General features: G+C 48.7%; 2 protein-coding genes across 5 annotated transcripts in view; one reads left to right on the top strand and one right to left on the bottom strand.

Annotated features, from left to right (window-relative positions):
• LOC142887708 (uncharacterized) overlaps positions 1 to 1663 on the bottom strand; it is a 5254-nt gene extending 3591 nt beyond the window's left edge. The window contains exons 1-2 of the mRNA XM_076025545.1: positions 1528 to 1663; positions 135 to 308 (exon numbers count right to left, since the gene is read on the bottom strand). Of these exons, the coding sequence (XP_075881660.1) occupies positions 135 to 303 (169 nt within the window). The 5' untranslated portion in view covers positions 304 to 308; positions 1528 to 1663. The remainder of the gene's footprint in view (positions 1 to 134; positions 309 to 1527) is intronic.
• Positions 1493 to 16028, top strand: part of ogdha (oxoglutarate dehydrogenase a) — a 19081-nt gene continuing 4545 nt past the window's right edge. Inside the window, exons 1-16 of one of the 4 annotated variants that reach the window (XM_076025518.1) lie at positions 1493 to 1631; positions 3146 to 3577; positions 5561 to 5737; positions 6808 to 6910; positions 8481 to 8525; positions 11063 to 11178; positions 11251 to 11405; positions 11550 to 11696; positions 12504 to 12774; positions 13299 to 13427; positions 13805 to 13984; positions 14465 to 14617; positions 14715 to 14817; positions 14924 to 15052; positions 15294 to 15444; positions 15936 to 16028. The exon at positions 15936 to 16028 is cut by the window's right edge and continues 35 nt beyond it. In XM_076025518.1, the coding sequence (XP_075881633.1) occupies positions 3338 to 3577; positions 5561 to 5737; positions 6808 to 6910; positions 8481 to 8525; positions 11063 to 11178; positions 11251 to 11405; positions 11550 to 11696; positions 12504 to 12774; positions 13299 to 13427; positions 13805 to 13984; positions 14465 to 14617; positions 14715 to 14817; positions 14924 to 15052; positions 15294 to 15444; positions 15936 to 16028 (2192 nt within the window). In that variant the 5' untranslated portion in view covers positions 1493 to 1631; positions 3146 to 3337. Of the gene's footprint in view, positions 1632 to 2224; positions 2398 to 3145; positions 3578 to 5560; positions 5738 to 6283; positions 6378 to 6807; positions 6911 to 8480; positions 8526 to 11062; positions 11179 to 11250; positions 11406 to 11549; positions 11697 to 12503; positions 12775 to 13298; positions 13428 to 13804; positions 13985 to 14464; positions 14618 to 14714; positions 14818 to 14923; positions 15053 to 15293; positions 15445 to 15935 lie in introns of those variants that run through there. The other 3 variants (XM_076025519.1, XM_076025520.1, XM_076025522.1) reach the window with 3 other exon arrangements.

Here is a 16028-nt window from a genome sequence, read left to right as displayed (position 1 = left end):
GTTAGTGATTTAATGTATTGCACTATTAGACAAGGTGTCACAGAGGAAGAACACCCTTATATATTTCACCCAAGCTTAGATTTGTAAACACACGATGTGCGTAGTTGTTCAGTGTCATCGCTGTATGTACACACCGATCCGGTGCAACCTGATCTCTGGCTTGCAGAAGGTCTCCAGCATTCTGCGCTGACGGTCGATCTCGCCCTCATACTCCACGACGGTTCGCCGGAATGCTCCGAATATCTCCTCGGCGGCGGCGGCCAGTCGCTCGTTCACGAACTCTCTGAAATGCTCGGCCGACATTTCTCCTCGTCCACCTCCTCCGGACACAACAATTAGTTGAGCCAAGGGAAACGACACCGCCTCCGAGGAGGTTCGATACGTGGATAGAGCGACAGTAAACGCTGCGAGACCCCCGCGCTGTTTACTTCCGGTAGCCGTCACACCGCCCACTTCCGAAAACCCAAGAGTTTGTTGACTTTTTTTTTTTTTTTTTTGTTCCGATGCATCAGGTTATGTCTTTTTGACAAATATTCGATTAATTTATAATGGGGAATTGAATGATAAATCAAGTAGCGAAGCCTTTAAGGTGAAACACTAATGTACACATACGCTTTTGTTTCTGTTAATCTGGAGCGCGCTTCATTTTGTGCCACACGTTTAGAAATCAAACATTAGTTGAATAATTAATAATTTCAGAGACGAGAAGAGCTTTAAACGGAATAATAAAACTGTTGGCATGCGCTCGCCGAAGCCCTTTTCTGATTTCAAATGAAACGTAGTTTTAGGTTATTTGAATTCAACAGAACACATGATGAGTCGGACCATTTCAATTTGTGTATACGAATTTCACCATGAATACTCAGAAGTTGTGTAGTTGCGGCTGATGTTGCTCTCGATACAATAGCAACGAAATATGCCATCATATTAAGTTGTTTTTGTTTTTTTTTTTATATTAGTGAACAGTAGCAATTTTGCATGCAATCTACTGATTACAGTTTCCGCCAATTTTATAACATAAACAAAAATATAAAATAGAGTAAATCGCTCTTTTTTTCATTTTTCTTCTCTTCTATCTCGCTCTTAATAGAAGCTTATTTTTTTAGAATGTCATTTACAATTTTTACAGACAAACGGTCAACTAGGCCCCATGAACTTCCAACATCAACTACTTAAACATGCATCAAAAAAAAATAAAAAAGAGAGAGAGAGAAATACGGAAGCGCATTGCTGCCACACTAGATAAAATAGGGTTCAGTATAATTGTCACGTTATACCGTGAAACTATCACGTAATTTCTTATTAATTGTCACGCTGTAACGCAAAACTATCACGTTATTGCGAGATAATTTTCACGCGATATTAACACGTTATTTCAAATAAACTTTCACATTGCAATAAGTTTCACGCTATAGCGTGCGCTTACGTAGAGGACGATACATACACTGGAAGCAGAAACGTTCTTCGAGCTCCTCGCCCTCCCCCTTTGCGATGTGACGTCAGCTCTACGTAACGTCATTGACTCACACAGGCCTTCCACGCTCCGCAGCGCCCCTGAGCTGTCATCGGGGAGAAACGAAGGGCATCCGGAACACCGGCGGAGCGGGAGCCGCTGAAACTCGTTCCACCAGGTTAGTAACGTCGCTCTTAAAAGAAAGTTGATCGATGCGCCTCGATGCGCAGACTCGCACTTTCTGGGGGTGAGCAAACACCGAGTCTGCGTTTGAGCGCAGAAAGAAATCAGTGTTGAGGATTTTGCGGAGACAAAAAAAAACTAGCTAGCAAGCGGCTAATGTTCAAGCCCGTTCGAGGGAAGGCTGGAGTTGCGCTGATGAGTCGGTCATCTTAGTGAAATAGACAAAGTGTTGTTTTCGGGTTTTTGTTTTTGTTATTATTTACACAGCTGCAGCCGGCTCCCAACAGCCCCGCAGGTTATCTCGCCAGTCCCCGCCCGCGTCGAACCGGGTGTTTGCACGGAACATTTTAGCCGCTAGGCTAAACGTGGTTAATGGCAATTATAGAGCCGAAAGTAGGAGCTACCCGGCTAATTACATAATGGTGATGCTAATCCGGGACTTTGTTTGTTTTATTTGTTCCGTTTTTAAAAGCCAGTTAGCTCTTTCAGTTTCCCTTCTGTTAACATCGCAAACATTCGTGGGAACATTGGTCCTGTTTGGATAAAGCGAGGCACATATTTTTGTGGAACTCATGACTCGTGAAAGGACACAGTGACTGGCGACCGGTGTGGCCAATCCGGAAGCGACGGAGTCGCGTTTCCGGGCGGGATTTCTGCCAAACAGCCAATCGGGAGGCCGGTCAGGGAGGTTGGTGGGCGTATCCGTGGCGGCTGAGGGAAGGAGAATGAAGGCAGGCTAGGCAGGGAGTGGAGCCAACAAGGTCAGAGCACACACGGAGAGGCTCAAACGGAGCTAGTTAGTGGGGAAGGGAGCAGAAGTTACCAGTCAGGCCCCGCAGGAAAATAGGCGAGTCAGGTCATAGATGTCCTCCATCTCAGTACAGACGTGATTGCCCTGCCTCCGTCTCCGTGCAGTTACACATGTTCTTTCCTCCCTTAGGATTGTTAACAATACTGTCATTTGCTTGGTGTTGCTGTGTGCAAAGCATGTTTTCACATTCCGATTCAAAGCCAGACCAGATCAGACAGCTTAATAGATTTTAATGGATCTGTGTAAATTTAATCGAAAGCTCCATTTATTGACTGATTTGTTGTAATTAACAGTTGGTATTAAATATGCCAGACCTGAAAATGACAAAAACATTTGCATTCCCTAACAAATCAAAACAAGAGAAACGGTGCGTTCCAGTTTAACCTTTGTAGAGGTTAAAAATAGAATCCGGTCCAATTAGAATTGCCAACATTCGTCTGAAGTTCTGATTTTCACAGTTCTCCAACAGTCATTTGAGTTTTTACCCTAACACATTTGCTTCCTTGTTTTTCTGCAGTGAGCTTGACTAATTTAACTGACTGAGCAAAAAGTCACCAGTTCTGCTTTAGTTGCTCTTGGGTAAAAAAACAAAAAAAAACAGACAAACAAAAAGTTAATTTCTAAAGGGAAAAAGTTGAGTGTTTGCAGGTGACGCATGCCTGACTGTCTCTCTCTCTCTGTCCCTTCCCCTCCACCAGTGGACAGACCTGGACTTGGAACGTCTGGTTTTTCGCACTCTGTTGTGGGATTAACATCGCCGGAGGGAGTTTTGTTTTGTATTTTCTCCTACGTTGTTGTTCTGAGGTCGAGGACGTCGGGCCTGTGGGACTGACCCACCACCAGCTCCAGCTCCACCGCCACGCCTGCGTGCGATCTTTTAAGGACTTCTCATGCATCGTTTAAGGACTTGCGCGGCGCGGTTGCGCCCGCTCACCGCCACCCAGGCGGCTCAGACTGTGGGCCAACAGCGCCCCCTCACACTCACCCCCACGGGGGCCACAAGGACGTTTCAGCCAATCAGGTGCTACACGGCGCCCGTGGCCTCGGAGCCGTTTCTTAACGGGACGAGCTCCAACTACGTGGAGGAGATGTACTTTGCCTGGCTGGAGAACCCAAATAGTGTCCACAAGGTAAGGAGCAGGAACGGTGCTCACCCCCTGGTGGCCTGGAGGACCACATCACGGTGGGAGGGATGTGGTCGTTTACTAGCTCACACTGGTGTTGTAGTCAAGACTGCACCAAGCACCTGAGACCAAGACATTATCCAGACCAGAGTATCGAGATCGACACAAGTTCGCTAAGCAGCATCGTGTGTTACATTGTGCAATCAGACCCCCAGCCTGGGTGCACGTAGCGCCCTCTAGGCTATGCAAGGAGTTGGTGCGGTTTCACCTACGTGTTTTAAGAGGGTGGTAAAGGACAGCCGGGTTAATAATAGCTGCCTGGTCACATGATGGAGCCGTTTGACTCTGGAACCTTCGCGGTGGCTTGAAATGTTCTCTGTCAACGCCAGGCCAACGTCGTTGCTGTTGGTTGTGCAGCTGAGAGATGAGAAGTGAGTCAGACATTGATTGTGACTGATGGAGCCGTCGTTGGCAGGAAAATACCCATAGTGCCGTTGTCTGACTCTTATTATTGATTGACATTCATTCGTTAGGAATTCAATTTATTTTTAGGGGCACTTCAAAATGCAAGTTCAGCGCGTTCAGTAAAGCAAACTGGACAAATGAAAACTGAACTGTCAATCAAACAATGTTTGATTGGTTGCATGTGATCAATAGTGTGAGAGAACTCTATAAAAACAATTCCAGCCCAAGACTGACAGGAAGTAAGGGGAAGTTGAAAATGTTTTTAGGAATGATTTTAATTAAAGCTTAATTTATTAAAGTGTGTGTGTGTGTGTGTGTGTGTGTGTGTGTGTGTGTGTGTGTGTGTGTGTGTGTGTGTGTGTGTGTGTGTGTGTGATCAGCGACATGAGCCGGTGGTGCTGACACAGGAACACTGTGTGCGGCAGGAAGCGGGGAATCAGCGCGCGGCTGCTGGACGAGGGGGAAACGGGCCGGGGTTTATATTTAGAGGACGGCTGTGGAACAGGTGAACGCAACGCATGACTCCAAGGCTCCATTCTGTGCCTGACCCCGGTGGCACGGGAGCAGCTGCTGCGGGGGTTGGGGGGTCAGCAGCGTGGAGCAGCCTTCCCTTGACCTCTGACCTTTTGCCACAAGCAAAAGGAGGATTGCCTAGGTTACAAAAGACGTCTTTAGATGATGAGCTGGCAGGCTGAGAACGGCCTGTGATTGGCCGACCAGCCCCAGCTGCAAGTGCTGTTCCCAGCAGGAGGCTGGAAACACAGGGTTAACTATTCTGTTCTAGGCCAGTGAAGCAGTAGAAGTCAGGACAGATAAAGGTGTGGCAGTAAGCCCAGAATGGGATGATGATGATGATGATGATGATTAGGGCTGCGACTAAATATTATCTTTGTTGTCGACAGCTCCATCCGTTATTTTTTCCATTCATCTGTGAGTCACGATTGTCTTCTTTAGTTTCACCACCTGTGTTGGACTTCTGTTGACTCTGACTGGCTTCAATCTTCACACCTGTGTTATACTGTTGCACTCTGACAGCGTGTGTTTTTAAACAAATATATCAAAAGTAATGACACGCAGAGCATTTATCTGTGACCGAGTTGTAACTTTTCCAAGCAAAATATCATCAGGTTTATTAACTCACAATTTAAAGGTGACATGCGATGTTAAGTAGCTTAAACAGATTTCGTACAGCTTAAATGTTGAATTAATATGCCCTAAATAACACAGTTGATAGGTGATGAGTGAAATGCTGTCACAATTCAGTAGAAGTCGGGAGTTTTTCGAACTTTTCAGAGAAGAAGCCGTTCTTCTTGTCTGATTTTTGCAGAGCTGCCGCCCTCAGTGCTCAGTACTGCACTGCCTGCAATGACAATAACACAATGCATTGACACTTGGATTTTTGCATCGACAAATTTATGTTGTTGTTGCGATCGATTACATCGACTAATCGTTGCAGCCCTGATGATGATGAGGATGATGATGATTGTCATGACGTTAACATCCTCCCCCCGCCTCCCCTCGCAGTCGTGGGACGTCTTCTTCCGGAACGCCAACGCTGGCGCCCCCCCCGGCGCCGCCTACCAGTCTCCACTGGGTCTGACCGAGGCTCCTCAGCTCTCCTCTCTGGTCGGAGCTCAGCCCAACGTGGAGAAGCTGGTGGAGGATCACCTGGCCGTCCAGTCCCTCATCAGGGCCTATCAGGTAGACACACACACACACACACACACACACACACACACACACACACACACACACACACACACACAGAGTGGACCTTCACACTGGCATCATACAGCTGCTGTATAAAGTCCAGATTATCTCAACAGGAAGTAGAATCTAATAGTTGTTGGGTTTTTTTCAGCCAATAATTCTCTCAGTATTTTAATGAATGTTGATGGTTTTTGTTCGTTCTTAGTTTTTTTGTTTTTTTTAAAGTTTAGTCTTGAGTTTATTTTTGTCATCATGATGCTTGTTTCTGCAGTGTCCTGTTAAACTGTCCATTCTTTCCTCACAGCTCAAAGTGTTTCTGTTTTGTTTTTTTTTACCCCTTTTTGTGTTTTGTCCCTGATAAGCAAACTACATATCGATTATTGACTGTGATGAGGCCCTGACCAGATGAGTCTGTCTGTCTGTCTGTCTGTCTGTCTGTCTGTCTGAGTTCCTGCTGAGGACACAGCAGTCTGGTTTCCTGCTCAGCCCTCCGTCCCTGTCGCTCCTGTAACCAGCTGCGTGTGTGTGTGTGTGTAGGTGATGGGGCATCATAATGCCCAGTTGGATCCTCTGGGAATCAGCTGTGTGAATTTTGATGATGCTCCGGTCAATACCGGCTTCCAGGATGTCGGTGAGAACTTGGGAGCTAAAAGACAAAGTGTTAACAGTGTGTGGTGTTAATGCAGCTCTTCCTCCCACCCTCCTTTCTTCCTCTCCTCCTCCTCCTCCTCCTAATTCTCCTTCTCCCTTCCTCCTCTCCTGCTGTCATCCTATCCTCCTCCTCCTCTTCCCCTCTCTGCTCCTTCTCTTCCTTCTCCTTCTCTTCTCTCTTTGCTCTCTTTTGCTCTTCTCTTTCTTCTCCTTCCTTTCTTTTATAAACCTTTAATTTTTCGGATCCCCGACTCCATCCTGCTTCTCCTCACGGCTTTATGCTCGCTGCATCTTGTTTCCACCTCCTTCACCTCCTTCACCTCCTTCACCTCCTCCTCCTGCTCCTCCTCCTGCTCCTCCTCCTCTCCCTGTCCCGGGTGGGCTCTTGTGCTGTTGTCGCCCCCCTTTAGATCCGAGGGCACCACGTGGCCCAGTTGGACCCGCTCGGCATCATGGACGCTGATCTGGACTCGTGCGTCCCCACTGACATTATCACCTCCTCCGACAAGCTGGGTGAGGAGCTCCGCCCCCCCGCCCCCCTCGGGTCCCGCCTGCCTCAGGCCGGCTCGCTCTGGTCTCAGGGGAGGTTTTCTCGCTGGGGATTCTTTGTGCAAATGTCTTTGTGTAGCAGCAGAAGACTTTCTTTTGCTCCTCTGGTGCACAAAACATGTTCCTGGAACCTCTCCAACATCCTCAAACGTGTGTGATAAACAAAGCTCAACTCTTTGTGGCCTTCTTGAGCTCGACGAGTCCCTCGAACGCCTCAACACTGACTCTGAACATTTTTTTTTTGATCACCTTAACATCTGTATTAACCCGCTGAAGCCGCCCTGTGACGTCTCCGGGCTTGCGTAGCGTCCTCACATCTTGGCCGGGGTGGTTTTTTGTGCCGTGTGGAAGGATCTAAATTGGATTGACTGCAGGATTAGATGGGGATGTAATCCTTTTATACCTGTGTCCCATAGGACTCATGAACAACATCCAAACCAGCCAAGACTTTAGGATCTGCGGAAGAGAATTAGGGCCACAAAAAGTCGAAATGTCTCTGCACGCTAGCCGAGTGGAGTACTTCCGTTTTCGACCATTTTCCTGTTTACTTCAATTTTATTCACAAAATTTCAACTTAAAACTCAAAATGGAAACTTAAAAAAAAAAAAAGAAAACTCCTTCCAGTAACATTTTATTTTCTTCTTGTGGCCCTAATCCTCTTTCGTGACGATCCCCTAAGATGCTGTTTTTGGAAATCTAATTTCTTATCTAATTTTCTGTCTTGTCGTGTGCTTGTTATCTCTTTAACTTGCGAGTTGGTTTTTGCAGTCGACTTGAATCGACAGACGAGGGGTTCTGACTGCAGGTGTCACTCAGGCCCGGCTTCTCTCCAGCAGACTCCTCGTCGTGTCGGCTGCTTGTCCTCAGTCGTTCCCAAGAACAACAATAAAAAAACAAAACTTTGGTGAAACTTTTCCCGCTGTTAGGTTAGCTTAGCTTAGTTTAGCTGTGATCTGGCTTTGTCTTCCCTCCCGTTGTCACTAACTGCTTTCTTTGGCTTTGTGTGGCAGAACTCTTGCCGGCGGTTCTGTTGTTGTGTCATCGGAGCGCCACGGGTGGCCGTCGGTGTTGTCGAGTCGCGTGGCCGTCAGTGTTGTCGAGTCGCGTGGCCGTCAGTGTTGTCGAGTCGTGTGGCCGTCAGTGTTGTCGAGTTGTGTCCTCCGGAGCTGCTCGGGAGCTAAGCCTGGGCCCGGCCTGCCGAATGGCTTCCGTCAGGGGTCGCTCAAGGTCAACTGTGATGCAGACGCTAATGACCAGGGCACGGTGCGCTCGGCCCGTCTCGGCCCCTCCGCCACCCCAGATGGGACACCTCTGTCGTCCGTGACGGCAGGAGAGGATTGTGGGAAGTTGTTGGCGGAGGTGCCGAGCTGCAACGCTGCACTGCGTCTCCACCGACGGCTGAGCTTAGAAGTGAGCGTGCTGGGTGTCGGGTCACTAATGCTGTCCGGGTGTCTCTCCTCCCCCACCTCTGCTGCCCCCTGCTGGCGACACCCACACCCCCCACCATCACCACCACCACCACCACCACCACCAGACGTGGCCACGTGCAAGGAGAGGCTGAGAGTCCTAACGGTAGGAGGTACGAGAAAAGCACACCGCTGGCGTGTCTCTGCAGTGCCGTGAGTCTAGACTAGAAGGCTGTAGCTGCAGCGTCCACAGGAAGTCTAGCACGGCCGAGGCCTGGCGTCCCGCCCTGGACTTCCTGTTCACTCCACTCCACTAGTGGTCAGTAAAAAGAAGAGATGGTTTCACTTGGTTCAATGTCCTCATCCAGGGTTTTCCTTCAGAAGTAGGTGGAGAAGTTCCAGCGTTCATGTCCTGGGGTTTCCATGAGTCATTTGTCCCAGACGTCAGCGGCCACATCAGTTCATTCCGGTGGTTTCGCTGCACGCATCACCCCGACTCTGACTCACCATGACTCCGTTACAGCCAGTCAGAGTCTGTGGAACGAAGCAAACCAAGTTCTACTCACTGACTCCCCAAAATACAATAACCAAAAACATTTAGACTAGCAGCTCAGTTCTTAAAAGGAGAAATGCAGTTTGTTCGCAGACATTGAATCAGTGTGAAATTTCTTCCCCTGTTCTCCCCCCTTTTTCTTTTTCTTAATATTTAGGACCAGAGTGCTGAGGAGGCCTTCTGAGCATCCTGAACTTTGACCTCTGAATGTCCCCTCGGCACTCTGGTGGCTGCTGTTAGCTCCATTAGCCGTTAGCCGCCGCTCGCCAAAACAGCAGAGCATCATGTGACCTGCAGTGATCAAGTCTCCGTGAAGGAGCAAAGTATCTGAGTGGTCAAATAGACTCTTTTTTAACCATCCATATTTTTATGAATATTTTATTTATTTATTTATTTATTCTCGGCCTGTCCGCCATCAGAAGCCCCGCCTCCTCCTCCCCCTCCTCTAAATGCTTCTCCAGCTGCTGGTGTCTGAGCCGAATGGTTTCCTCTGGTTGTGTCGTGGTCGTGTTGCACCGCCGCCTGCTTGTGTCGGTTCCAGCGGGTTTTTCTGCCGTGTCCCAGTTTCCTCGCCGCCGTCCTGGAGCGACGTCACTGTGTCGCCCCCTGCTGTGTGTTTCAGAGTCGGACTGGTCGTCGGTGCTCAGTCCGGGCTGCAGGCCGAGTGGTAACCTGCCTTGCCCGTTTGTGTTTGCAACCACAGAAGAAGAGTGTTTTACTTTTTTGTGCGTTTCCTCCTGATGTGTCTTGGTTGGCCGGCTTAGCAGTGGGTGGGACTCCAGCAGCTGCTCTGCTTCCTGATTGGCCGGCTGTCTGTCCGTCAGTCCGTCGGAGTGGTTGGTCGAATGTTCCGGAGACGTTTGCGATGGGACGCTCCCTCTACCACCCCCCTACCTCCACCCCATCATCCTCCCCTAACCCCACCCCTAACCAGTTTGTGGTTGGACGCCGCCCACTGACCACCCCCCCTCAACCCCCCCATCTCCAACAACACACATCATCGCTGCCACCGCCTCTGTGAAGTGTAGCTGGAGCCTGTCGGACTCTGCAGCCTCCGGCCGGTCTTCCAGGAGGTTTAGTGATGATGTAACAGGGTCAGCAGGGATTACAGGAGCACTCGGGCCCCATTAATCCTCAATCTGACACATCTCAACCCCCCCACCACCACCACCACCACCACGTATAAACTACAACTTGATAAATTGGCTTCATAGTTTAGATAATGAGTAACTAATCTCGGATAATATCTTAAATTAATACAGAAGTTAGGTCAGGGGTCACTAACGCTTTGAATCCTGAAATAACGCATTTTCACGAGCTGCATTTCCATGACAGGTAAACTCGATATTTCTCAAATTCCGTTTGCTTTTGTTTGGTTAACCAAGACTGGTTGCTCTATTTTTCTCTTTGATTACTTGTAAAAAAAAATAAAAAAAAATAAATCCAATTATAACATGACCCCACGGGGTCAGTTTTTCTAAAAAAAAAAAAAAGAAAATAATAAAAAATTATATATATATATCTCAAATTTCGAGAAAGGTACAATTGCGATTTGCAGGTGTTTCCGTTGAATGGTGTGAAGTGCATAAACTGTAATTCTCATCAAATCTCGTCCCGCGAGACCCCACTGTGAGGAGGATGGACCCTGCCCCTGTTTACCACAACTCAGAGCCTACCACCACCACACACACACACACACACACACACACACACACCCAGCGAGAAGCCCAGTGCATTGTGGTACATGTAGGAGTTCTGCTGGTTGTTTGCAGTGAAATGAATGAAGCTGATTTTAGGCGACAAGGAGCCACCGCACAGCTGTCCGCTGCTGTGACTTCACTTATCTCTGCTCTGCTGACTCTGCCTGCCGTGTGTGTTTGTCGTAGTGATAAGAGTCCATCGATTCATTCACGGCTGATCATTCCTGCCTGCATGTTTCCACCCTGCGTCCATCCTTCCGTCTGTCTGTCCGTCCTCCGCTCCCTCACTTCCTCCGACCTCTTCTCACCGCCCAACTTCTGCTTTTTTTCCCCCACCCCGCCCAAAAAAAACAAAAAAAAAAAACAACCCGCCTGCTCCTCCTCTTCCTCCTCCTCCACCACCTGCACTGTCGCCTGCCCGCCCGCGCTGTGCCTCGGTGCATCGTGGGACGTGTAGGCTTCTACGGCTTGGACGAGTCGGACCTGGACAAGGTGTTCCGGCTGCCCACCACCACCTTCATCGGCGGCTCGGAGAGCGTGCTGCCGCTGAAGGAGATCATCCGCCGCCTGGAGGTGGGCGACGCCCGTCAAAGAGTCGGCCCGTGGGTTCTGAGCCACGTCTGACCCGCTTTGTTCCTCCTCCAGATGTCGTACTGTCAGCACATCGGCGTGGAGTTCATGTTCATCAACGACCTGGAGCAGTGCCAGTGGATCAGGCAGAAGTTCGAGACGCCCGGTGTCATGCAGTTCACCCTGGAGGAGAAGAGGACCCTGCTGGCCCGCATGGTCCGCTCCACCAGGTGAGCGTCACAGCGCCACCTTCTGGCCAGAGAGGGGTTGACGACTGGTGTGAACTCTGTGTGTGTGTGTGTGTGTGTGTGTGTGTGTGTGTGTGTGTGTGTGTGTGTGTGTGTGTGTGTGTGTGTGTGTGTGTGTGTGTGCAGGTTTGAGGAGTTCCTGCAGAAGAAGTGGTCTGCAGAGAAACGCTTCGGCCTGGAGGGCTGCGAGTCCCTCATCCCGGCTCTGAAGACCATCATCGACAAGTCGTCTGAGAGGGGCGTGGAGAACGTCATCATGGGCATGCCACACAGGTGACACACACACCTTCACAACTTTATTTATGTCCACGTATATTTATGTATTTATTTATATATATATGTGTATATACATCTTAATTGGTATACTTAGAATGTTAAAAATGCATGCATCATTATAGATGTTTATATTGCACATGTAACATATTATATATATATATATATACATTATTTATAAATAGCTCATCATACTTGGAATAGTGTGGCAGTAACCATAAACTTTGCTTTTGCATTTTCATTTCCATTTCCATCTTAATTTATTTATTTTTCTATTTTTTGTTTGTTTTTATTTTATTATTATTTTTTCTTGAGCACGGCAGTGAAATGCAGCTAAAGGGCGTTGGGAACAGGGGTAGGCTTGAATAAGTCCAATACTTCTTCCTACTCCTTTCAAGCAAGTTGTGGACATTTGCTTTTGTTGTTTTTTGTTTTTTGTTTTGTTTTCTTTCATTGAGTATTAGGCTTACATATTTTTATTATTCTATCTTTTTATTTCCTTTTTCCTTCTTTTTATGCTCAAATAACGAATTACATAGATAAAAATATACAAAGTGCAATAAGGACATAAATGCCATCAGTGCAAATCAATTATTGGAGTCAATCAGATACATTTGTATACGAGACGCATTGTTCCAAGTCAACTGCACAGCAACATGTCGCACTGGACTGCATTTACGACAGCAGTTATGACGGCACTCCTCACTGCACCTGCTGCCATGACACACACACACGCACACACACACGCACACAGCGTGCTCCATGGCGAGTCATTCAGACACTCAACTCTGTGTTTTCTCCTTCCAGGGGTCGTCTGAATGTCTTGGCCAACGTCATCCGTAAAGAGCTGGAGCAGATCTTCTGCCAGTTTGACTCCAAGCTGGAAGCCGCTGACGAGGGCTCCGGCGACGTCAAGTATCACCTGGGGATGTACCACCGTCGCATCAACCGCGTGACGGACCGCAACATCACAATGTCGCTGGTGGCCAACCCCTCCCACCTGGAGGCTGTGGACCCCGTGGTGCAGGGCAAGACCAAGGCTGACCAGTTCTACTGCGGGGACGACGATGGCAAGCGGGTGAGAGAGGGAGAGAGAGAGAGAGAGAGAGAGAAAGAGATTTTATTTTATTTTATTTATTTCCAACATGTAAGACAGGAAAGAGAATTAAAAAGGATACAAAGCCAAATACAAAATCAAATTTTTATATTTTATCTTAAATAGTCCTAAATTTGGGCTTTCTTTGATGTCCAAGCCCAATCTGTTCCATAATTTGACACCAATGATTGATAAACAAAAACTTTTTCTGGTTGTGCGCATTTTGCAGACTTTTATGTTGAATTGGCAGTCTGTAACCCCCCTCTCTGTCAGAGAACATTTGTTGAATATTGTTAGGTGTGTGTTATTTCTTGCTTTAAACATTACCTGTACACTTTTATATTCAACTAAATCAGAAAATCTGAGGGTTTAGAGAGAGACAACTGCTGTGTGTGTGTGTGTGTGTGTGTGTGTGTGTGTGTGTGTGTGTGTGTGTGTGTGTGTGTGTGTGTGTGTGTGTGTGTGTGTGTGTGTGTGTGTGTGTGTGTGTGTGTCCATCCTGGCAGGTGATGTCCATCCTGCTGCACGGAGACGCAGCCTTCGCTGGTCAGGGCATCGTGTACGAAACCTTCCATCTGTCCGACCTGCCGTCGTACACCACGCACGGCACCGTGCACGTCGTCGTCAACAACCAGGTAGCGCGCCGGACCCCGAGCACACAACACACAACACCTTCAAGGTCCAGTGTGTGAAACCTGGAAGGAAGCCCGGTACTTGAGAGAAGTGCGGTCCATCTTCAGTCTGCTGGGCTTGATGGCAGCTCATCAGCAGCAAGACCCTTATTGCTCTATGTATATTCTTGTATATATATGGGGGGGACAGGGACACATGACTTTTATTGTACTGCAAGTATACACTTTCATTAATGTATTTATGGACAATAGTGGAGTTTTTTAAACCAATAAAAAAAATATATAAATCGAGCCAAATTTTACACACTGGACCTGTGAAGCCAAATCGAGCGGCTGCCAGCCGACCTCTGTGACCTCTGTGACCCCTGCACCGCCTGCAGATCGGCTTCACCACCGACCCCCGTGTGGCCCGCTCCTCCCCGTATCCCACTGACGTGGCTCGGGTGGTCAACGCCCCCATCTTCCACGTCAACGCCGACGACCCCGAGGCCGTCATCTACGTGTGCAAGGTGGCGGCCGAGTGGAGGAACACCTTCCACAAAGACGTGGTGGTCGACCTGGTGAGGGAGCCGCCCCTGTCTCCTCCTTCTCCTCCTCCCCCTCCTCTTTCTTCCTTCTCTTAATACTCTTCATTCTCCTCCTCCGTCGTCTTCTCTTCCTCCTCCTCCTTCTTCTCCTTCTCCTCGCCCTTCTTTTCTTTCTTTCTCCCCCTTCTCCTCTTCCTTCTCCTCCTTTTACTTTTCCTCCGTCGTCTTCTACTCCTCCTTTTTCTCCTTCTCCTCGCCCTTCTCCACCTTCTCCTCCTCCCCCTTCTCTTTCTTCCTTCCCTTAATACTGTTCATTCTCCTTCTCCTCCCCCTTCTCCGCCTTCTCTTCTTCCTCCTCCTTCTCCTCCCCCTTCTTTTCTTTCTCTTTCTCCCCCTTCTCCTCTTCCTTCTCTTTCTTTTACTGTTCCTCCTCCTCCTCCTTGTTCTTGTGGGTGTGGGAACTCTGCAGCTGTGTATGTGACCCAGTGTGTGTGTGTGTGTGCGCGCATGCAGGTGTGTTACCGCCGGATGGGTCACAACGAGATGGACGAGCCGATGTTCACGCAGCCGCTGATGTACAAGCAGATCAAGAAGCAGAAGCCGGTTCTGCAGAAATACGCCGAGAAGCTGATCGCCGAGGGCGCCGTCACCCGGCAGGAGTACGAGGTAAACACACATACACACGTACACAAGCACATCATCATCATCATCATCATCATCATCCTCGTCTGACGTGCAACCCTCTGGTTTCTCCTCCGTGCAGGAGGAAATCGCCAAGTACGACAAGATCTGCGAGGAGGCGTACGCTCGCTCCAAGGACGAGAAGATCCTGCACATCAAGCACTGGCTGGACTCGCCCTGGCCCGGTGAGGGAGGGGCGTGGATGGTCAGGGGGCGTGGCCTGGTCTGGCTGGTCACCTGACGGGTCTCTCATGTCGCTGACTCCTTGTTGTTGTTGCTGCTGCTGCTCAGGTTTCTTCACCCTGGACGGTCAGCCCAAGTCCATGAGCTGCCCCTCCACCGGCCTGACTGAGGACAGCCTCAACCACATCGGGGGGCTGGCGTCCTCCGTCCCCGTGGAAGACTTCACCATCCACGGAGGTCTGGACTCACCGCTCGCTCACCCTCTCATCTCATCTCGACTCCCGGCTCTTTGGTCTTTGATCAGCTTCAGTGTTTTCTTCTCTGGAGGGCCTTTCTCTGGTGTCTTGTGTTAACATTTAAAGCCTTCAGAGCAGCTGCTTCACACCGGACCACCAGCACCTCTGGTGGTACCTGATGGTAGCAGGATGGTCGGATGGCTGGATTTGCTCCTCCTCCTGACCAAGACTCGCTCTTCCAGGTCTGAGCCGCATCCTGAAGGGCCGGGCCGAGATGATTCGGAACCGGACGGTGGACTGGGCCCTGGGGGAGTACATGGCCTTCGGCTCGCTGCTGCAGGAGGGCATCCACATCCGGCTGTCTGGCCAGGACGTAGAGCGAGGAACCTTCAGGTGAGCGCCGCCCTGGTAGTACCGGCCCTACCGACTCCTCCAGCAGAATGCACTGCACTTTAATCGCTTTGATTATTGACATTTTTATTGAGTTTTAAGGAACTTAAAAAATAAAATAATACATAATACAAACATTGTTTTTGTGTCCATCCACGACATGTCATAAAACATAAGTGTCCAAGTACTAAGAAATCTGCTCCAAAAATAAAAGAAGTACGGTGTTCGGGTTGAGTTTCTGCTTTGCCTTGTAGAGCTCCAAAAAAGTTTCACTGCACTTTAATTTCAATTTATATCAGCTCTTTATGCAGGCATTAGTGTTTGATGATATTCATTATTGTGTGTTAATTGTGCTTTGGGTGTTTTTTTTTATTTTAATGAACTACTCAGTGTGCTGTGCCGTTGCCATTAAATAAAGTTAGAAATAACTTCAATAAAGTTCCTTGAATTGAATTTGAATTTGAAGAATGTTGCTGCTGTCTTTGCTTCCTCAGCCATCGTCACCACGTCCTCCACGACCAGAACGTGGACAAGAGGATCTGCATCCCCATGAACCACATGTCACCGGAGCAGGCGCCCTACACTGT

This window comes from Nelusetta ayraudi, unplaced genomic scaffold, assembly GCF_046127955.1.
Source record: "Nelusetta ayraudi isolate G7.1 ecotype Tasmania unplaced genomic scaffold, CSIRO-AGI_Nayr_v1 ptg000018l, whole genome shotgun sequence".
Taxonomy (NCBI): Eukaryota; Metazoa; Chordata; class Actinopteri; order Tetraodontiformes; family Monacanthidae; genus Nelusetta; species Nelusetta ayraudi.
This window is presented reverse-complemented; position numbering and strand designations above follow the sequence as displayed.